Genomic DNA, 22,272 nt, shown 5'->3' on the forward strand with positions numbered 1-22,272 from the left:
GGAAAGAGTCAGACTGGCACCACACATTTTGAAATTCATGCTACAGGGACCTGCACCCACAGCAAATCAGATGAGGAGTTGAGTATGTCAAGATGTGTCAAGAATGCTGTGATTTCACCCTAGGTGTATGCACTACTAGTTCACATAAAATGAATTACTAAAGATCTCCTAGTACTTCTCACTGTCCCAGGGATGTTTACCTTGCTGTCCTGGCTGCTTTTCATCCTGGCCTGTTTCAATGGTATACACTATGTGACATCTCCTGACTTAGGCTGTTTTTAGAGCTGAGCTTTATTTCACATTTCAAAGTCATGCAGACACATTCTCTTAACCTCCTCAGCAATAATTCCTCCAAATGAGAGTCTCCAAACAGAGAGATACTCAATATTTTGTAGCACATTAATCAAATAACCATCCAGTTGTTGTCTTATGTGTCGGAAGTGGACGTGTTGTCAAATAAAATGATTTTGCAGATTATCCTCTATACTTCTCAGACAGGGAATTTAGCAACATCATGTGCACAGCCTCCTTTAGGAGAAGATCAATGTCTATTCATTTCATCTTCTGTTGCTTACTCAGGGAAATCTCATACTAAATGTTACTCCCCAAAGGAGCTTTCCCATTTATAACTTTTAAAACCAGTGGTTGTCTCTAAGTGCATGTTGAAAGGAGAACCTGGGCCGCCAATATCTGAGGGCAGCTTGCAATGACCTGAGAGAAAAAGGAGAGAGCAAGCAACCATCCTGACGTCTGTATGGCCAGGTGATCCCTGGGAATGCCAACTCCCAGCTTGCCCTGCTGCTTCACAGCCCAAGCCAAAAACATTAGAAAGGATGAAAGAGCTCTTCCCACCAATGTACTCACATGGGGATTGATACTGGACTATGCCATGGCTTGGTGCTGGCAGTGGGGTTTTGGTGTTTGCTGCCAGCTCCCAGTGGCATTTAATGAAGGCAGTTGATTACCAGGAGAGGCTCTTGGGTAGCATCTATTCTCTCTGCTTTCCAGCTGTCTGAGGTACTTCTTAGCCATGAGGAAGCTGCCAGAGAGGGAACAGCTGGGAAGTGTTCTCCTTTCCCCATGAGGAGCAACCAGAGGCTGGGGAGCAAAAGCTGCTCAGCTGAGCAAGGTGGGCTTCAGATGGCTTGCTTCCCCTTGCAATGAGCATGCCCCTCAGGGCTGCTGCACCACCAGCCCCTCTCGTGCCTGCCTCTGCTTCCATTAATTTAAAGAAGCTGTCAGGATGTTCTTGCAGCAGAATGTTCTGAGCCTCCTGCTACTGAGTGCTCTCTGCCTCTCGGTGTCATCCTGTCACATCTCTCGCATTAACGTGATGTCTTCCCAGGGCAGTGTTATGCTCCAGCTCTTCTCCCCATCCATCTCCTCTGCTGTCCGTGCCTTCCGAGGGGGTAACTCTCAGTAAGGCTGCAGGTGAGAGATGAGATTGCATGGGAGCAATCTATATTTGGCCTCCAAATGATTTGTGAAAGCTCAGGACACAGCTGTAGTTATGGTTGCTTTCATAGCCCTGGAGAGGAGCAAGATGCTCTCAGTGGCTAGGGAAGCTGCAGAGCCCAGGAAAAGACAACCCTCACCAGCTGTGGGGCTGGAGTGGGTGGCCTGATGGGCCACTATAACTGCCTTCCATCAGTGCTGACCTTTCTGCAGTGACAGTCACTGGATCAGCTGGCCAGCTGAGAGAAGGGCACTTCCCTACAAGGGAGAAAGCCCAGCCCCGTGTCCCCATCCTTGCAGGCAGCAGAGTGATCCAGCAGCAGGGATTCTGCTCTTCCCTCTGCCACAGAATCCCAGTGAAATGTTAACTGCTCCCTGTTATCTGGCACTGGGTTTGTGAGCCCTCCTCCTGGTGTCACTGCACAGTCCCTGAAACCTTCTGCTGTGGTACTCCTTTCCTCCTTGCATGGGAGGAGGGGGAGGGAGAGTCTGGTAACATGCTGGCTCTGGAGCAAGAGCAGGCAGCAGGTTGTTCAAACTCTACCCCAGACCCTGTGTGCCATAATTTGAAAGACAGGCTTTGGATCTAAGCCAAAGACAAGAGCCAGCACAGGGAATGGGATTTCCATGGTCAGTGCAGGAGTAGTTAGGACTTGAGAGTCAAACTGGAGGAGAACTGGATAATTTTGTGGTCATTAGTGATAGCAGAAGGAATGCAAGCTGCAGTGATGGTAATTAATTAGCTCTCCTATTTTCTGTTGCAAAATGGTGATTTTCAGGAGGCTGCTGGCAGTAGCAGCATCCTCAGGACGGGGATTGCAGCATCCTCAGGATCCTTGTTCTCTGAAGTGCTGTGGGATCAAAGATACTGGGTTTATTTAATGCCAAGGGCTACCAGCTGAAGCACATAAAGATTTGAAGTTTGGGGCTATTTTTCCAGACTCCACATGTGGGTACAGAGCTGGAGTATGGTGGGGTTCTTCACTGGCAGGAGGAGCAGCTGGCCTGGTGGCTCTTGGGGTTGTTCTGGGGCAAGAGAAATGCTTTTAAATTGGATCTGCCTTTTAATTTTAAGAACACAGTTCTAGCTGAGGGTTGGGGTTGACTGGGAGTCCAGGAGCTCTGAGGTGACCATTGCACACCCCTTTAGAGTGATTGCATTTATATGAGCATGTAGTTGTATGTGCCTATCAGTGCACACACAGATAATGCTGCATTTAAGAGGGTATGGGATCATCCCAGAATAAAAGCACCAATCCTTTCTCTCATGGGTGAGACTGCACAAAGCTTTGCAGCCACTAGGAAGGTGATGGGAGTGCAGAGGGCATTTCCAGCCCATGACAGTCCATGCAGCCCTGGCTGTAAGGAGGCAGCAGGCTGGCAGAGCCTCCAGCTTCTTTCCCTTGTTCTGTTTGCAAGCGAAAGCCAAGGGGCAGTGACTTCTGCATAAGGCTTGTATTTGCCGTGAAAGAAAACATGGCACAATGAGCTCTTCTTTGCCTACAAAATGCTCTAAGAAGAGCTTGAATTACACCTCTGGCTTGAATTACACCCAGCAGGGTGTTGCAGGGTCCCCAGGGCCTGTGCAGCGGGAAGGCAGCAGCATGGTGCCTCCAGGAGTGTGTGCTGGTGTGGCTGCTTTCCCTGTGTGTGTGTGTGTGATGGGTAGGTAGCATGGTGAGGGATGCCTGCTTCTCTGCTGGCCATCAGACCTCATTGTCCACATGCTGAACTGTGAGCTCCTGAGCCCCTCACTGGTTTGACAGGGAGATCAGGGCTATTTCTGGCTGATTTTTCACAGTGTGGCCTGCGTTTGTGCCTTTGGGTTAAACAGAAAGTTGTCCAGTGTCACTTGTAGGAGTGGGGCTTTAGTCTTTCTCAAGGGCCATGTTGAGCTTGTTCAGTGGGTGAGAAAACTTTGACTCTCTAATGTCCCCATTCAGCTCTTTACCTTCCTCCACTGTTGCTTCCCTCTTCCCTTCTCCCCTTTATGACACTTACTATTTTTCCATCCACAGCAAAACAGTTCACATCAAGGTAATTGATGATGAGGAGTATGAAAAAACCAAGAAATTCATCATAGAGCTGATGAGCCCCCGCATGGTGGATATGAGTTTACAGAAAGGTGTAGTACTGGCCCTCCAGACTAACATTAACGTTCTTCTTTCCTCTTCACTTCTGTCTCCTTCCTCCTCTTCTCCTTCTCTTCCTCTGATGTCTCTCTGTCTCCACCTGCTCTGCCCTAAACGCTGCTGTGCACACACGCTGTGTCACATGGTACCCATGGGGGGAGGGGGGCTGGGGAGAGGAAAGGGGGCGAGGGGAGCAGAGAGGGAAGGATGGAGAGCCTTCCTGCTCAAATGGATTTCTGTGGCAGCTTGAGAGGCACCTTCTGCCATCCCCACTGGAGGGTCCCAGCAAAATTTGTAGCATCATCAGGAAGATGCTGGCTAGAAACACATCCAGCATCTGAGAAGCCCTGGTCCTGTGGGGTGTCCTGGTCAGACTCATGTTAGATAAAGACAGGAATTGAGGTCTGCCAGAAAAGCAGCTTCTGTAGTGTCTGAGAAGGACTCAACAAAGGATGTGCAGCCCCTGGTACAGTTGCTGTGGAGAAGCTCTGTGAGCAGGAGGTGAGGGCAGGGGGGAGTGACACTGCATTGCAGGGGAGCTGGAGGGAGCCAGGTGAGCTGGCAGCAGGGAGAAGGGGCCAGCCCCACGCCAGCACCCAAGATAATTCCATTTGAGCACCAGAGACAAGTTAGTCCCATTGTCTCTCCCTGTGAGGTCCCAGTAATGCTGTGTCCTTGCTCAGGAAACAGGACAGGAGAAAGAGGCAGACGCTATTGAGGAGGAAAAGTAGTAAGACATGCCACTTTAAAAATGGAAATTAGAAATGTCAGCCTCCTTTGTAGCTAACAGAGCTGTAGCCTGCCAGCAGAGACCCACCTCATCCCACTGGGCAACATGTCTGAGTGCCCATCTCTCTCTCTTTTCCTCAGGCTCCCAGCCCAGGGTCCCTGCAGATTTATTATTAATTGTGAGGGTAGCAGAAGCAATTGATCTTCCAGCTAAGGTGCAATGGGAACTCTAGGATGGTCCCTGGTGGTTTCCAGGCAGCCGATACCCTTTCCATTACCATGTGACACTGAAAGAAGTGTGCTGCAGACGTCGCCTCCCACTAACCATCGGCAAGGTCTGACCCCTTCCTTTTCCCTCCTTCCTCACCCCCCTGGCCAGCCTCCTCACTCCCTGGCCAGCCCCTTCTCCCTCTAACCCCCTCTGGCTCCCAAAAGAGCAGCTGTGACGGATGCCCCGTGTCCACCAGGCAGGCTGACGCTCACCGCCCTGTGGGAAGGGGCTGCGGGCCCGGAGCCCACGCCGCCGCCACCTGCGCTGCCGCTGCTGCTGCTGCTCCTGCTCAGCTCCTGCCAGCTGACCCACTGTACACAGTTGTCTCTCTTGTTGTCCCTACAGGAAAACCGTAAGGGTTAAGATAATAGATGAGGAGGAATACGAAAGGCAGGAGAATTTCTTCATTGCCCTTGGTGAACCGAGATGGATGGAACGAGGAATATCAGGTGTGAGATCCTTTATGAAAAAAAATGAAAAAAAAGAAAAAAAATCAGAATCAAGTCTCCAACCCCCAAATCCAGAAAATATAACCCTCTTTCTCCTCCTTCCCCCCCTTCATCTTCTTCTTCGCCTGTAGATGGATCAGCTTTTACTCTCTGTCCTCCTCTATTCCGGCTTTCACCCTGTTCCAGTGTCATCTCTGCCTTTTAGAGCCCAGCTTATTTCTGATCCTCCTTTTGTATAATGCTTGAGCCTCGGTGGCTGTATTTTTTTTGGTTTGGTTTCCTTATCTTGATCTCTTGTTTTGTTCTGAGCACACCTTTGCTGTTCTCCCCTCTCCTGCTACTTTGCCAGGACCTTGGGGAATGTGAAAGGCAAGAGAAAGGCATAATGCATGGCTACCCCTTCCGCTCCTCCCGTAAGCTCCCCTGTCCTTCCCTCTGGTGTTGCCTGCCAGTGGCATTGCTTTGGTACTCTTGGGTCTTTATGAGGCATGATGAAAGCCCACGGGAGAAGAGAGAAGGTGTCTGATGTGTCTTTTAGCTTCTGTTTTGAAAATGGTTCTCCATGTCTTCAATCTGAAAAGCCCCTTAACGTGTGGCAGACAATCACAGCCTGTTGTGCAGAGAGTGTGGAGCTCTGCTGAGGTCCTGCTTCATCAGCAGCGAGAGCCAGGCTCTCCCAGCAGAGCAGAATGACAGTGGGAGTAAACCTGACTTACGGTTGTCCCTTGCCTAGATGTATTTTTGTCTTGTCCTCTATATGTTTGACTCCTTTGTCACTGAGCGAATCCTGCCTTTGGTTTCATCAGCTTTGGGGTGGCTTGGGAGGGCCAGGATTTTAAAAGAAGCTCTACAGAAAAGGGAATTGAAATCCATATTTTGGGTGTTTTAGAAGGAGTAGAGACAGACGTGTGCCCACAAGCTTATTTCTCCTCCCATGTGCTGCTGCAGGTGATGTGAATACCTGACAGTTGCCTGTGCATTGCACAGCTTCCCCTTGCTGAAACATCTCCTGTTTCTTATCTCACCAGCACAGCAGCTACCCTCTGGCCAGTCCGAGCTCCCATGCACGGCTCAGCAAGACGTGCAGGATAGACACAGCTTGCATTAGCATGACAATGTCATATAGCATCCATGGCTTTGTAAAATGAAACCCCTAAGAGGATTCATAGCTTTATGCCATTAGACCGTCTCCTGCAGCCTGCTGGCAATGAGGGACATAAGGTTTCATTGTGTGCTGGGCACAGACCCTTGGGTCTCACCAAAGTCCAACTGACCCTGATTGGAAGCAGCAACCAACCTACCATATCCCATGGGGTATGTCCCAGTTAATTGCCCTCCAGGGTGAAGATACGGGCATAGCTTCAAGGTAGAAGTTGCCTCAGCTTGTAGCCACTACTTTCCTACTTTTCTCCATCAGATTTAAGATGTATGTAGAGTGCCATGGCTCCTCTGTAGGGACCTGCTCACTATAGCCTTATTACACTCAGATTTCTTTTTGGAAGTTTAAGGAGATTAAGCTCTTTGAGTCTTTGCCTCCAAAGTGTCATACTAGAGAGTCTCCTCTCCACACATGCCCCTTTCCATCCTCAGGGCTCCCATCTCTGGCTCTGCAAGTACAGGAAGGAGGAAAATCACCTGCTCTTGGCTTTCACTTTCTTATGCTTTCAGCAGCCTAGAGCATCACCAATGAATTTCTGCTTGGTTTCTGGTCTCTGTAAGCCCTGCATCCTTCTCTAAACCAGTGAGCTTCAGGACAGACAGTCAGGATCGGAATGTTTTTGTGAAGTCCTGCCTTTCTTTATCCCATATAGGCCACTTTGCATCTGGCTGAATAAATACACTTAATTGAAAAAAATCCAAATAAGCCCTAAGGTGATTCAGCTGTGGACTGTCCTCATCATTATTAGGACCACAATGCCAGTTTGTCGTATTGTGGGTGTCTCATTGACACCAGCATCAGTTGGAGTCAGTGGGGCTGTGTGATTTGCAACAGGTGCAGCAGAGAGCAGAGGTTATTGAGTGGTCTGTGGCACAGAGTGCAGGGCAGGTGCTTCCCCACCAGCCCCTTCCCTGGCTGGTGCTGAGGACACCCCCTCCCACCCACCCTCTTTACCCAGAGGATGTGGAGGACCATGCCAAGGAGGAGATGTGGAGCCTTCGTTGGCCTTGTCAGAGAAACGCCAGAGGGAGAGAGAGCACCATGGTTTTAAAATCTAAGAGGCAGGAGATTAAAATGCATTTGTAAATGTTGCTGGCACAAGGTGGCACAGTTGATACTCTAATTCCAGGGCATCTGGAAAGATCCCTGGGGCTGTGGCATCTCCTACAAATATACCTTGTGCCCAGGATGAAGAATTAGGAGCTACATGAGGCTTTCCCTTGCAAAGCATTGGGAGTGATCAATAGCAGATGCTGTCACGAGCATCTTCACAGGGCGCACACATGAGCAGCTGGTTCTGTGCAGAGAGGAGCAACCCGGGACACACAGGGGCTGGCACAGGCTCAGGGAAGAGCGCAACTCATTGTGCAGCACAGGGAAGGGACACCAGTGCTGATGCACACACGCACCTTCCTGCTGTAATTGCACCGTTGCAGGGACAGGGTTTAGGTGGTTTATTCATTGCAAAGCACACTGTGACAGGTACAGCCCTGTGAGCTGCATGGTCAGCCCTGCTGCCTGGGTGCATCCGGGCGCCGCAGCACTATGTGGATCCTGCCCCTGTCCTGCATACACAGGTGGGAGGAAAATCCTAAACCATGGCCAATGATCTGGGACTTTACTTGGTTTTGCTGTGGTGATGAATGGTCCCCCACATGACTCACATGGCAAGGACAAAGCACAGCTCCTGCCTCTCCTGGGAGGTTCAGGCTGGGTTGCTTTTGACAAAGAGTCTCTCTGGGTTTTGGCTACCCACACATTTGTTTACAGCACTGAAAAAGATGTGGGTTTCCTGACAGTGAGTCTTCATTTTGTTGTTACTCCCCATTTAGCTCTGTCACAATGAGCCACTGCCTAGGGTGCTGTAGGGGTATTAAATATTCTCAGATGGGTCTTTGTAATGTCTTCAGAACATGTCTTCTGGCCCTGTTGGGAACAGGGCATTGTTGGGCACCTCAGCTGACTGGAAGTTGTGTTTGGAAGTAATCTGTGACCCAGGTCGCCAGAGGCAGCCAGTCTGTCACAGCTGTGCCTGCACTATCACAGCTTTGTTCCAAGGGCCTCACCTTGAGGACACAAGCTTGGTAGCAGTGATGAAATCAGTGACGAAATGTGGTGCCCTGAAGGGCAGGCAGAGCTGACTGCAGGGCTGGCGATCAGGGGAATAGATGTGTACTCTTCAAACCAGCCTGGGGCAGAGTTTGGACAGTTTATTTTGGATGCAGAACTTGTTCTGGAGCTCCATGCTATTAAAATCCCCTGTACTGTCCCTGAGGGTACCCACACTGCTGCTGGCTTCAGTGGCAGCAGTTTCTGGTGGACGTGCAGCAAAAGAGGACAGCAGGCAAGAGCAGAGTTTGCTGCCGTATGCTTGATTTGCATTACTGGCCGCCCTGTCCCATCCATGTGCCAGTGCAAAGCAGGTGCTACCATTCAAGGGAACATCTGCTTGCCCTGACCATAGCTATGGGGTACAGGGAAATGATCTTGTCTTGGGCTGCACAGTTAGGTGAGGCTGTGTATCTTCAGGAGGGTCTCTGTGAGGGCCATGGCTCAGGAGGAAATTAATTCTATTGTTCTTGCTGTTTGCACCTGCCAACAGTTTACCAAGAGATAACACCTCTACTCAGGAAGGTACCTGTCTTGGCCAAAACACAAATTCATGTCTTTGGGTTGTTTAGGACTTTTACACCACCTAACAGCCACTGAAACAGCCTTTTGACTGAAGCATTTTGCATCATCTGTAAATGCTGCTTCTCACTCTTCACCCCCAGTTATTTCAGCGCTGTGTTGCTTTGATCCTTGGGGCACTCAATTGTTAACCCTTGCCATAAGGAGAACTGGTCACTTACTCTTGCTCTTTGCTTTTCCCCTATATTTAAATGTTACACCTACAACACCAAACCTTGTCCTGCAGCCCATTATTGTTTTTCACCAGTTGCTTTCTGAAGCTGGAGTTTTTCAAAGACTTTCTGATCATCCAAACAAATCACATCAAGTCGTTTTACCTGAGCAGCTCTTTTTGTTGATGTGCGCTAATGATTTAAAGAGATTAGAACAGATCTGTGATGGGTATCTGGCCAGCCCTGACTGTGAGGAAGACTGATACTGACTCAGTATCAGATGCATGGAGCACTGGCAAAGATGGTCCTTGCCACAAGCTGGTTATATCGAATGAGTAAAAATAAATCAGAGAGACTCACATTCTTTTCTTGGGAAACCTCCCAGCACCCTGAGCCACCTTTCTGGCTATTCCTTTTTCAGTACCTTTTGAAAGTGTTCTTGCAGTGAAATGAGTCTTTTCCTTTCTGACAAAATGTGGTCTGTTGATTTGACTCTTGCTCTCATGTCAGCTCATAACTTGGACCAAGGATTTTGTTGCTGTCAGCCCAGAAGGATTTTAGAGAAATGCTTCCTACTCACATCAGCTTTCACACTTTGTCTGCAGTCCTGGATTACAGGAGAAAAACTTGCTTTGCTTTCCCTGGATGAAGTTGGTCTTCTGCTTAAATTGTGGTTAGCCTTAGTGTTGATCATAGAACCACAGAATGGTTAAGGCTGGAAGAGACCTTAAAGATCATCATCTAGTTCTAAGCCCCCTGCCATGGCCAGGGACACATCCCACTAGAGCAGGTTGCTTAAAGCTTCATCCAACCTGGCCTTGAACACTTCCAGAGAGGGGGCATCCATAATTTCCCTGGATGACCTGTGCCAGTGTTGAAGCCCAAATGGCAAGTGAGGCTACTCTGGAAGATTTCACTTGATAACAGGTAATAGTGAAAATAGTATTTGGAACTTTATGTTTCACAAGGGCAGTTGGGAGTGTGCTCATGAGAATTCAGCTCATGGCACAGTGGTGGAAGATTCAACCTCAGGGCTGGTGCATGAAGGCTGAGTCTTGAGGGTAATGCTTTGTAAAAGGGTTTGGCATCCTTAGTGCAAAATTTTGCTTCAGAAAGCATGTCTCCCACAAGATGTGACTTCACTGAAAATGGGAGCACAGATGGCTGGCAAGCACTAATAAACATCTTGCTGGCATGACCTGGCTTGGGAAGAGTTTGTCTGAAGTCTTCTCAGCTCTCCCAGCACAGAGACAACTGGTGTGGACAAATCTTGTAACACATCTCCTTTGAAACTAGTGTCAGGGAAAGCTTCACACCCCAGAGGGAGGATGTGGATGGGAGTTGCAGGGTAAGGATTAAACTGTGAAGGAAGAAGGATTCATAGCTTGGATTGATCCAGCAAGTTATCTATATCAAAATATTGATGGGATTATGTGACTTGGTACAGAGGTCTGTCCCTGGATAAGATAAGCTGCATTGATACGTGAGCATACAAGCTGCAGTTTGCTGAAGTGCCGGCAGATGCTGAGAAACTCCTTCTTCCATTAGCTGCTGATGGCAATTGCGAAGAAATGTTAGCTTGCTGTTACCTCCTTCCCCAAAGGTTTAATAATTTGCTTGCAGCTCTGTGATTAAGCTGAACACTGCTGATTCTCCTGATGGAGGCGAGTCTCTTGGAGTCTGCAAGAGCTTCACTATTGACTTCAATAATAACAGCATTCAGGTTAATGCTGCAAAATCTCTGCCCTTTTGTAGCCTTAGCTTGTTTATAGCTCTTCACAGTCCGCTAGGGAAACAGTTTGCTCACTTCTGTGAGCAACTCTGGAGGCAGAGCTTGTGAACAGTTACATCTGGAAGATGGAGGATCCTTACCTCTTTGGAAAACTGAGCCCCCAGTCTGCATGGTTGCTGAGGTCCTTTGGGTGCACATGGGGTGCAGGCAATGTATTCTCCTTGCCTTTGGCTGCCTGTGACTCCTTGTTGTCTGAGAGTCTCCTCAAAATCGAGTCTTCTTTCCCTCATTTCAGGTCACTGTGTAAATACCAGGCCTTTAACAAGGACCCTGTTATCTATGCAGTGGCTTCCTGGAGTCTTTAGGGATATCGATTAGAAAAGATCTGTGTTAATGAAGAATGAGTCCTGAATAAAGCATGCAGAGTGGACAAATCTCTCTGAGGTAAACAGTAGGAAAAGGTATTTAACTGTTTAGAAAAATTCTGGGACACACATTTAGCACAGGCTTTACAGGATAGCCCAGTTTCTCTTCTGCTCCTATCCCAAGCCCAGTTCCTCTTTGTTTAACCTTCTTTGGCCTTGGTTGAGTTAGAGCAGGAGAGAATTCAAGTCCCGATCTGTACCCACACCAACATGCACATCACAGCAGGATTTCACCCCAAAGGACATTGAAAACATGCAGATGAAATAATTTATTAGCAATTAACTTTTAGCAGCTAAATTCAGGTCTAAATTGTCCTATTCCAAGGGTGGAGGGGAAAGCAGAGTTCATGCATGCAGTTTTGACTTGGCCTAGTGAAAACTAGGCCTGCAGGGCAGAGAAATCCCAGTAGAGGAGGAACTGGGATCCAGAGCTGAAGGCTTGGGGTCTCCTGAAAGAGTGAACATCACCCTGTCTGCAGGCACGGATGTTTGGCTGCATTCAGGCTGTGCAAGGGTTAGGTAAGGGATACTTGAGACTGCTATTTTGGATATGACTGTAGAGCTAATTTTAGCAGCTCCCTCTAAGAATATGCATGTCAAGCCTCTAGGACTACCTGAGATGCCAACAGCAATGAGGTGGCCTGGCTTGGCCCCACGAGGAGTGTGATGTGCTGAGCAGGAGCGCGGCAGAGGGAGAGGTGCCCTGGGGAGGGATGCAGCCTGGGATGGGCGGGGCAGAAGGACACTTGAGGGATGGGAACAGCACAAGGGCCGTCGGCAGGGCTGCTGCAGGTACAGCATCCCCAGATGGACTGTCAGGAAACATTACAGGTCAGGACTAAGGGCACATTAGCAGATGCGTGTGCAGGAAGGAAGCTTTAGTCCATGAAATAATTTTCTTGCTTGCATGCACAGCATTCACTCAGAATATAAAGATAAAAGAATCCCTTGGCTTTCTGCATGCTATATTCTGGATGTTTCATTCCAGCTTTATAGGCTTCTTCAAATATTAATGTATCATATCATAAGAGAAAGGGAGAAAAATAGTTCTATTGCAGGCTCAAAAGCAAGTGGGAATTAAAAAAATAAACTCAAATCCCAGAGCACTGGAACAACAGTTTTAAAAAACATGAGGAACCAATGATTTTTTATTTTTTTTCTTAATAACCATGATAGCTTAGGGGCCCAGTAATATTTCATTATTTAAATTTAAACACCAAATTGATGCATTATAGTAATGCTTGTAATTGCAAAAGACAAATTAAATTTCCCCACATTGTCTGGAGAACCAGAAGACCATGAAGTAGTAAGGAGGCCACAGGGTAGCATGGAGCTGCAGCAGGACGGAGCTAAAAGGAGACTCAAGATTGGTGCTATGAGGAGCAGTGACAAGCCTGTTGGAGACTTAGAGGCAGAGCTGTGTGGAGGACAGGAGATGGTGTGGACAGAACAGGTTGCATGCTTCTCGTGGCTCAGCGGCACTGTATGTGCTGCAGAACATATTCACAAATGGTTGCCCCAAAGATTTTTTACTCTGGATGGGACAGATTCTGAAACACAGATGCTCAGCAAGAACCCTGTTCATTGCCCCTTTCCCTGTGCCTCTACCAACCTGCATGGACAGCAGAGATCACTCCAGGTGCCCAGGATGTTTCCAGCTGAGCAGATGGATAGGTGGATGAAGATCTTGACTGGGCCAGTGTGTCTCCGCAGGCTGTCAGGAAAGCTGTGCCCATGGGTGCTGCCTGACAGAGCAGAGACGTGACTGGGAGCTGGAGCTCAGGATTACTTTCCCTGGTTCTGCCACTGATGTGCTGTACAACCTTTGACAAATCGCTTAGGAAATCACTTTCAAACCAACAGTGATACAATTAGGTGCCTCTGTATAAAAGCACTTGCTTTTCAGAGGCCTGAACTGGCAAACCTAGGTAAATTAGCACTTTTGGACTTCAGCCCACTTCTGAGTTTGCAAAATGTTCCCTTTAGCCTCTCTTTGCTTGCTTCACCATCTGTTAAATGGGGCTGTTTGTTAATACTGACTCAGTCTTTGTACAGGATTTTGAACTTCTGAGGCTCACAGTGTGTGGCATTAAGTGTTAGTAAAATAATAGCATCATCACATGCAACTGAGTCTTTGGGGAGTGGTTTGCTGTTTGAACGACAAGGCTAAGGCACAGAGCTGGTGCTTGGCCCCTCTTGAAGAGGGTTCAGTGTTCTTTGCAATATGGACTGTCCTGTAGTTAGTTTGAAATTTGTGTGCAGGCTGTAGCTTTCTAGGGGTAACACCTAAGAGGGATCCTGGCAGAAGTTTCTTTGTGACAGCACTTGGGAGTGGGGAAATCAAGGCAGGAGAGGGCCAGGAGGTCACTGCCCAAGGCAGCAAGAGGGCCATGCTGTGCCTGTATGGAAAGCCAGGCTAAGGTCATCCCTTGCCAAGAACCTTCTCCCCCTTCCCCTGCCTTCCTTCTAGTTTCAATCTCAGAGGACCATGTGGTCACATTTCCCAGGAGGCAGCTGAATCCCAGGGAAATAACATTGCCCCTGCAGCACTGTTGGGCAGACCAGCACCTGGGGGCAAAGGGAACCAGAAGGACTCAAAGTGATGATGCTTAAGGTGTGCCTGTGCTCCCTGACCCTCTGGGAGTAGTACCTGTGGGGCACAGGATAGGGGTAGGTGAGCCAGGACATCCTGGGGAATGTGCACAACTGTGTTACCCCCTGCCCCATTTCACACTGGATGCCAACCCCCGTTTCATCAACATCTCCCCTGATGATGCTCTTCTCAGTGAGCTGCCCATCGCCCCACCACCCACAGCCACCCACAGGTTTATGGGAGCCTCCCTGTTTATGCCAAGCCCAGCTACAAACACACCCCCCAGCTGAAGCAGGGGTACCTCCCGTGCCTTCAGGTCCCTTTGGATCACAACAGGCCCCAATGACAAGCGTAACCACCTCCCCCCCACCACTTTTCCTTTCCACTCCCCGCTGCTCCACATCCACATCCCATTTCTCCGCCTGTGCTTGGGGGGGGGTGTGACTTTGGGGAGCCAGCATCCCAGTGGTCACCAGGCTCCTCTCCATCTCCCTGCCTCGGGGTCTGCTCCTCAGCCTGCGCCCAGCACGTGCCCCCGGCGAGCTCGCACGCAGCCTTGCGCCATGTCCATTGCTCACTGATACCTGCAAAACAGCTTGTCCCCCAGGATATTAACTGTTTCCCTCTTTTCTTCTCTCTCCCCATCTTTCTCGTGTTCTTCTCTCCCCACAGCCCTGCTGCTCACCCAAGGTAAGTGCTTTTCCTTCTTTGCCTGCTCTGGCTCTGTTTTCCTCCCTTTTGGTCAGCTCCCACCATGTTTGTGTTTGCTGTGTTGTGGGCAAGCCCAGCTCGTGGTGTTCTTGTCCAGCAGAACTTAGTTAAAGGCAATGCATTAAGAACATGATAGTGATTGATTGATTGATTGATTGATGTCTAAGAGCCTTCACTATATTCCAGATTTTTCCCCAGGGTTTTGGGAAATGACCCATCCAAGGTTGCAAAGCAGAACATGAAGCTCTGACTGGTCTAGGGCTATGACACAACCCTCTCTTCAGTCAGCTCTGAGGCTTGGGTTCTGCTGATGCACGAGGGAGCACAGGGCTTTTCTGCACAGGTGTGGCACTGCTGTGGCACAGGGCTGGTGAGATTGCAGGGCTGCAGAGGGTTCCCCTTCAGCCTCCAGCCTGCGGTGCACGCACCCGGCTGCTTTCCACCTCCCATCCTGGAGGGTCCCAGGGGTGCACCCAGCACAAGGGCAGCACTACCAGGGCATGTTAAGTATCAGCACTTCTTCCCTCTCACCCTCAGCTCTGGCTCTGCACTATTCATCTCCTTCCCATGGCAGGATTTCACATTTATTAACACTGAGACCCCCCTCCTTCCTTGCCCAAAATCCCTGTTAGACTGGTCTCTCTTGATCCCACTGAGGTGCAGTGTACGCCTCCTGTATTTTCTATTATTCCTTCAATTCCAGATATGATTACAGTTGAATTTGCACTGAAGAAACATTTGTCAAAAGATAAGGGCAGGCATACAGGGCGCAGAGAGAAGCTCAAGTCTGACAGGTTTGCAAGCAGTGCTGAAAACCGAAGTGTTCATCACGCCTGAGCTGTGCTGCACATCAAAGGAGCAGCATCTGCCGCACAAGCTTCAGTCTCTGCTGCTTTTTGGAGGATGCCAGGTCTGCTGCACAGGGGATGGCCTGAACCCATTGGCTGTTGGGCTAATTAGAAAACTGCTAGTGGCAGGCAGAAGTCCCCAGTTCCCCAAATATCAGCTTAGGATGTTTGTGGAAAACTCCTTGGAGCGATTTTGATGGGTTTTTTTGTTACTTCTTCAGGTCCGGGAGGACTGGAAATAAGTTGAGTACAGCCTCCTTTCCAGTAATTTCATTGCTTTAATTCAGTGGCTGCCTAATTTGATCAGAACCCTGGGAACCAAATCATTTCTATTTAACATAGCTTTCCTCCCTCTGTTGTGATCCAGCTTGATTGCTTTTGGCAGCTCTTATTGGAGAACTTGATCACCAGCTATTGAAAGTTGCTTTTAAAGAAATGTCTCCTCTCTGTCTGGTGCAGCAGGGGGGGGAGTCCCTAGGGTGCCCCCCTTGCCAGGCTGTCCTGGGCCACCCTCTGTGGCGCTTTGCCCTACATATGCTTGAGGCAGTGACTGGCCAGCGAGCAGAGCCCTGCTTGCCACAGAGGCACATGTTGGAATGTCACTCAGTGGCAATCACAGCTAATCAGCTGGGAGAGAAGTAATGTCCTCGTTTAGTCCGTGCCATGTTAGATTTAGATTACACAGACTCACAGGAATCTTTGTAAAAAAACTGCATTATTGAACATTTTGGTGGAATCTGTTGGTTCCGCTCACTTGTCCCCTCCCTCCTGAAGCAGCTTGCACAGCTTTTCCCAGGCTGTGCCACTTTCTCAGGGCTTCCTCCCTGGGCACTCTGGCTCTCCTTTGCAGCCCTGGGGTGATCCCCCTCCCCTAACACCTTTTCAGCAGACCCCTTGGGGCCAGCTGGGACCTGGCCTTGCATACTGCTGTGTCCCTGTTGCTTTGCAGGAGGCCTGGGGTGCCCCGATGGATGAGCCCAAGTGAAAATGCCTCTCCTGTCCCAGCAGCCCTTACCTAGGAGATCTGAGATCTGCCCCCCCTCTTTGCCTTGCAGAGCCCTTCCTGGGAAAACAGGGCTGTGAATTTTACATAAAGCTAAGTCAGAAGGCAGGGGAGAGCCTTTGGCACAGGTTCAGCTCAGCATTTGTTTCTTCCAGATGGGCTCTCTGAGCCAGACTTGCAAGGCTGTGCAAAGCTTTGAAAGCCTTGCTTGGCCAAGTGTCCAGTCCCAGCTGTTGGAGCTACAGAGGACCACAGGACTACAGGGTGGCTGTGGAGTGACTTGAGAGTCAAACCTGTGGGGTTTTCTTAACTTCTCTGTTGCATTTTTTTTGTTTGTTTTGGGACCAGCAATGATCTTTCCATATACTCTTTATGCAGGGAAATATTCAATACCAAAGTGTATAGCTACTCGCCTGGTCCCTGCCATTGCCAGCAGTGGATGAGCTGCTCTGGTGGTCTTTCCAGCCTTTGCAAAAGTCACTGAAAGCCTGAGCACAGCCTTGGCTAGCAAATTTTTGGGCTCAGAAGGTTCACATATTTAAAGGGATGAGGAATTATCTAAATACTTCTCTATCCACATTTCCACATACCCAGATCGAAGAACGTATTTCCAAATACATTTATTTATGCATTAAAACTCATGGGTCCACTTTGCAGTGGGGAGCAGAGACAGCTGCTGACTGGCCTGCTGGGGTCTGTCATGTCAACAGCAATCTCGAGGCAGAGCCAGCAGGGCAATAATGTGCAGTTCCCAGCCCTGTGCCTCAGCCTCCCTCTCATGAATGTGCAGGGCTTCCCAGTTAGCGTTAAGGACGCCGGGGCATGAATATGGGATCTATCGCGCCTCAAAAATAGCTTTGAGGGCTAAGTAAGCAGAGTCCTCCCTTTTTAGAAAACAGCCCAGGCTGCTGGTGCGTGTGCATGTGTTTCAGTAAAGGGCATATCCATATGCTAACCTCCAAAGCCAGTGTCTTTTAGCCAGCAGTCTTCCCCAGTTGTGACTGACAGCTTAATGGTGCTCTGGAGAGAACGCATTCATGCTTACTGTTTACTTTGTTTAGCCAGGGTTATATTTTATATTTTATTGAGCAGCAACAACAACAAAACAAAAAACAAAAAACCCCAAACAATAACAATCCCATTTTAATTGTCGTTTTAATTTCTTCCTAGCAGTGTAGTCCCCAGAAGGGGTGACCTTCATGCAGATACATGCCTACTCTAGAAATGGATGGAGATGAGATAGCTCGAGGGGTGTGAAATGGCCTTCATAGCAATCTTTCATGAATTGCTGGTTTTAATCCAATTTATTCAGCGAGAGACAGGGAATAAAAACTGGCCTGTGGCTGTTTTGTAGTCTTGCAGCATTTCCTAGATGATGGGTAGCTACCTCTCTAGTGGTGTTACAGGGACTTTCCATTGCCTCTTTCAGCTCAGAAGGTGTAGTGGCCAGATTAGCTCATGGAAATGGGCTTTATATAACTTTGATTCATGATGTGTCCTAAGGTCCACAGGCAATATCCAGTTCCTATTTGGTCACCCCAGTCTGAAGGAGACTGAACTAGCACTTGTGGAGTACCTGCCTTCCAGGAGCAATGTGTCATGTGGGAACACTGCTCAGTACTCCCATTTTCCCTAGAAAAAATTAGAGGAAGAGGGGATCTGCTTACAGTATTTTGAGCCCAAGAAACTGCCTATCATGTGCAGGTCGGAACGTGCTTTGCAAATAGCTGCAGATTGAGTCCCTGGATGGCCCTGCAGGTGTACTGGTGAGAGCTGAGGGTGGCAGGGCTGCCAGGCACAGCAGTGGCAGGACCATAACTAGGAGCTGCTCCTTCCCCCCTGCATCTGTCCTACCTTTAAAGGTCTGAATTGACCCTTTATGAGGCAAAATAAGTGAGAACATGGAGAGGTTTAACCAAAAACCTCTCCTCGCTTCCTGCAAGCGTTGGGTCCAGTGCCTAGAAGGTGTCAGTGTAGTCATTGCTATAGCCTGGGCAAAAATTGACTTCATTTTCATTCCTCCCACCCAGGCGTTGACCTTACCAGTCCTGCTTGGTAGCATCTCCTCCCTATCCTGTGGGCTCCCTGGCACGAAGAGCAGAGCGCCTTGGTGCAGCACCTGGTGCAGCAGCCCCAGCTTGCCTGGGTGCAGCAGCCCCAGCTTGCCTGGGTTCGGCAGCCTGTGCATGTGCCTGTGGCCCAGATAAGTCACTAGCACTCGATGGTAGCCCACACTTACACTCCAGAGCAGGCTGGGTTTGGGGAACCACTCTCTCCCTGCCTTCCCATTTTCAGGGAGGAGGTGAAGGCAGCCCAGGAGGTCCTGGCAAGCTCCTCTTCTTGCTTGGAATAGCCAGACCTTATCAGGCTTAATTGGGGTTGACAGCAGGGAGTCCAGGGTGCAATCCGCATTGAAAAGTAGGTACTGATGCTGAGACAAACATAAATCAGGCTTGTTAATAATTAAGCTGCAGCTTGGCAGCATTCACCTTGACAGACTTGACCTTCCAAATTAAAAGTCTGTCTCTCCTCCCTGCCCCTTGTGTTTTATTCATCACAGCCCTTGATAATCATCTTTGCAGGCTAACGTGCCAGGGTGATGTGTGGCACACCTCACTGATGTCTGTCCCTGCTTCCTGGAGGAGCCCTCCAAGACCCCCATCCTTACACCCAGTCCCTCAGGAGATGGGGACCTGTGGCTACCATAGCCTGTATGAGAGCATGCTCCCTTGCTGCAGAGACAGTGGCCTCCTGAGGCTCTAAAGGTGCTCTGTGCTACTGACTGAAGGGCTTCTCTGGAAGGCAGGAGCATTAGGAGTGTGCTCTGTCATTGGAATTTTGCAAGTTTATTCCCTCTCAGCTCTTGACTCTACACACAGGGCTCAACTCGGTCCTCAGCACCCCATGGGAACCTAAGAAAGAGGTATGATGTTTTGCAGAGGTGGGCACTGATTCGTGGGGGGAAGTGGTGGATTCATGTAGGTGCTTCACATTGCTCTTTGGAGGTGCTTAACTCTGCCCTTACTTGTATAGTGAGTATAACTTGGGACAAGACACATGTCCAGTGCTTTCTTAAGCTTCCCCTTACAGCCACAAATGGCGCTGCTATAACTTCAGAGGACAAACAGTCACCTGGTATGTGGCACCTATAGGTGTCTTGCATGAGTCCATTGATCAAAATCCAGCACAATATTGACATGTGACTCAAACTCAGTTTGTCTCCTACATTAGGACAGAGGCTCAGTAAAAATACCTTGCCAGGTTCAGTGTTCTCAGATGCACCTTTGAAGCTGGTTAGGTTGCTGTGCTCTGCTTTCCTGTTGCACATTCAAAAATGTGACTGCTTTTTAATGAGGTGTGAAGGAATTACCTCCTTTTTTCATTTTCTGCAAGCTTCCTCTATTAACATTTCTGCAAGGTACCCATTTGGAGATGCTGCCTGTGTCTGTTCTCCTGCAGCTGTTACTGAAAGACAACCTGTGAGCTATTCAATCATCTGCCCCCCTTGAAGTGCCTCCTTTGGCAACTGTGTTTCTTCTCTCTGTGCCCCACTTCTCTGTATTTACTGAAGAGGAGCTGTATGGTGACAGCAGGGCCTCCATTATTCATGTATCTGTTCACATGCTGTCAGCAGGTTGCAGGTCTCCTTCTCTGGTCAGCTTGTCCCTTCAGTATGAGAGGCCTGCCTAGGGCTTGGAGGTGCCTCTGGTGGCATTTAGTCTGCTGAAAAGGTGCCCTCTGAAGTAAAACAAGTGTCAAAGCCCTTCAGTGCTGTGGTAAGCACCAGCACTCACTTTGGTGGTTCCCAGTCCCATGCTTATACTGATGCCAGCCCTGGGGCCACCAGAGCTCTCTGTCCACTCTTGGACATGTCCTTTGATTTACTCTCTTCTAAGAGCTGCCTGGCAAGTGATTGTCATTCTCATCAAATCATTAAGTAAGCCACAAGTGGCTTGCAGAGGCAGCTGAAGGGCCTCACCATCTCAATCCAGACGTTGGTGGTGAGGGTCTCCTCCCGCTCGTTCTGGCAAGGAAGGAAAACGGGGAGATGGCTTTAGCATCCTGCCCTCCTCTGCCCATTGCTCCACATGTGGGGGCAAATTCTATCCCACTATGGGGACCAGGGGGTCTCTCACCAGGGAGATGAGGTTGGTGAGGGTGAGCTTGAGGGTGACATCGATGACCTCATCCCCACGCAGCGCTGGGCGCAGGCTCTGGTTGTAGTTGCTCATGAGGTCCTGCCACAGACACAGGAGTTCCCACGCAGCCAGCCCAACAGACTTGGTTGTAGATGGAAGAGCTGAGGGAGGTCTTTCTTCTCAGGGGAGGGTTTTGGGTCTCACACTGTCCTGCCTGACACAAGTGCATAAACCAACAGAAGTAGGACGCCAGGTTCTGGGATAAAGCCATGTTGGATACCACTGGCTACAGAGAGGAGAAGGCTTTCTGCACTGTGTGTGCTTACAGACCTGCCTGTGGTTCAGCCCTGCCTAGATAGCTAATGTTTATGTGAGGCTCCGTGTTGTCTCACCATGCCAAAGGCTTTTGTCAAATCAGTTAAAGTGAGGACTGACATTCATTGCCTTGTTTCTCCTGGAGTTGTTGAGCTGAGGAAATTCTGCCCAATATTCCCCATTTTCAGGGCAGCTGCTCTGATTCCAGAATTTTGTTTGCTGTGCTGTGCAACTGCAGCCAGTGGCCGAGAACCTAAGGGACCTCCAGCTGTGACCTGCCATCTTTCTGATGTATCTGCTTCCCAGCAAAAGTTGTAGCAAGCTTGATTGTCCCCAGGCCCGGGCTTTGCAGCCCCTCTGGGGTGGCTGCTGTGCTTTCTCTCAGTACTGTCAGCACCCCTCAGCACATGCTGGGCTTGTCTGCTGAGGGTGCCCCCTCCCCTGAGCCTCAGGATATGGTGGAGCTACCACAGGAAAGAGCCATGTGCATGGTCTGGCAACTGGCATGTAAGCACCTGCATTTTTTACTATGGATACAGCTTGTCATCTTCATACTCTTCCAGAGACTGGAATTTCTCGAGCTCTCTCTTGGAAAACTCCATGCTTAAGTGTATGTAAGCAACTTGAATCTTGTTCTTGATGGCCATCAGTTCGTGCCTCCATGTGTAACGTAAGACAGACCATTTTGTCCTGTTTCTGTGCTTCCCCAGCTCAGCTGCCTCCTTCTCTCTGTGCCTGCTTGGCCTTTGCCTGTAGTTGCCCTCCCAACACTCCCCCCTTCCAGCCCCTGGCATCCTGCATTGCCCATCTTCTTCTGTAGGTTCTGTGCTCCCCTGCATTTGTAAATTTCTGGGGATTCCCAAATCCAGAGTACACTGTCTTTGAGCTAAACAGCGATGGTTTTGATGTATGTCATTGATTTCAGATGATGGATGTAGTAATTTCTGCTTCTGTGATGAGTTATAATAATGTCACCTGCTACAGGAGTTATTATATATTTTATCAACTCTGCAGGTCTTGCAAGGTCTTTGCATTAAATCTAGGCAGGTTGGTGAAGAGAAGGCAGAGTTCATAACTAGATTTCACTGGGACTTTATAATTTCTGTTTGATTTTTGATGCAGAGTATGAGATCTGCTGGAGCCCACATGGGATTAAACACATCTAAGGCATTACCTGGAGTGTTTGTAAACTCTACAGGAAATCCTGGGAAACATCTGATCCACTGCTCAGCCAGAATAAGATGCTTTACATGTGTGATGCCCCTGCGGAGCCTCAGCTCCAGCACTGGTTCAGCTGGGTGACGTGCTGCCCCAACTGGTCCAGCACGGGAAAGCCAGAGGAAACCCAACCTCTTTCTTGAGATGTCAAGGCTTTTCAGAGAGCCTATTGACATGTGCCTGCACTTGGGTGTGTAGGTGGGAGAGGAGACCTGGGTCAGGGCCTGGGACAGTGTCAGGACACAGCTCC

General features: G+C 49.2%; 1 protein-coding gene across 1 annotated transcript in view; it reads left to right on the plus strand.

Annotated features, from left to right (window-relative positions):
- The window catches only part of SLC8A3 (solute carrier family 8 (sodium/calcium exchanger), member 3), a 100,562-nt gene that overhangs the window by 70,902 nt on the left and 7,388 nt on the right, over window positions 1-22,272 (plus strand). The window contains exons 2-3 of the mRNA XM_010007720.1: window positions 4,933-5,036; window positions 14,461-14,478. Coding sequence (XP_010006022.1) covers window positions 4,933-5,036; window positions 14,461-14,478 — 122 coding nt within the window. The remainder of the gene's footprint in view (window positions 1-4,932; window positions 5,037-14,460; window positions 14,479-22,272) is intronic.

The sequence above is a fragment of the Chaetura pelagica genome, unplaced genomic scaffold (assembly GCF_000747805.2).
Source record: "Chaetura pelagica isolate M959 unplaced genomic scaffold, ChaPel_1.0 scaffold70, whole genome shotgun sequence".
Taxonomy (NCBI): Eukaryota; Metazoa; Chordata; class Aves; order Apodiformes; family Apodidae; genus Chaetura; species Chaetura pelagica.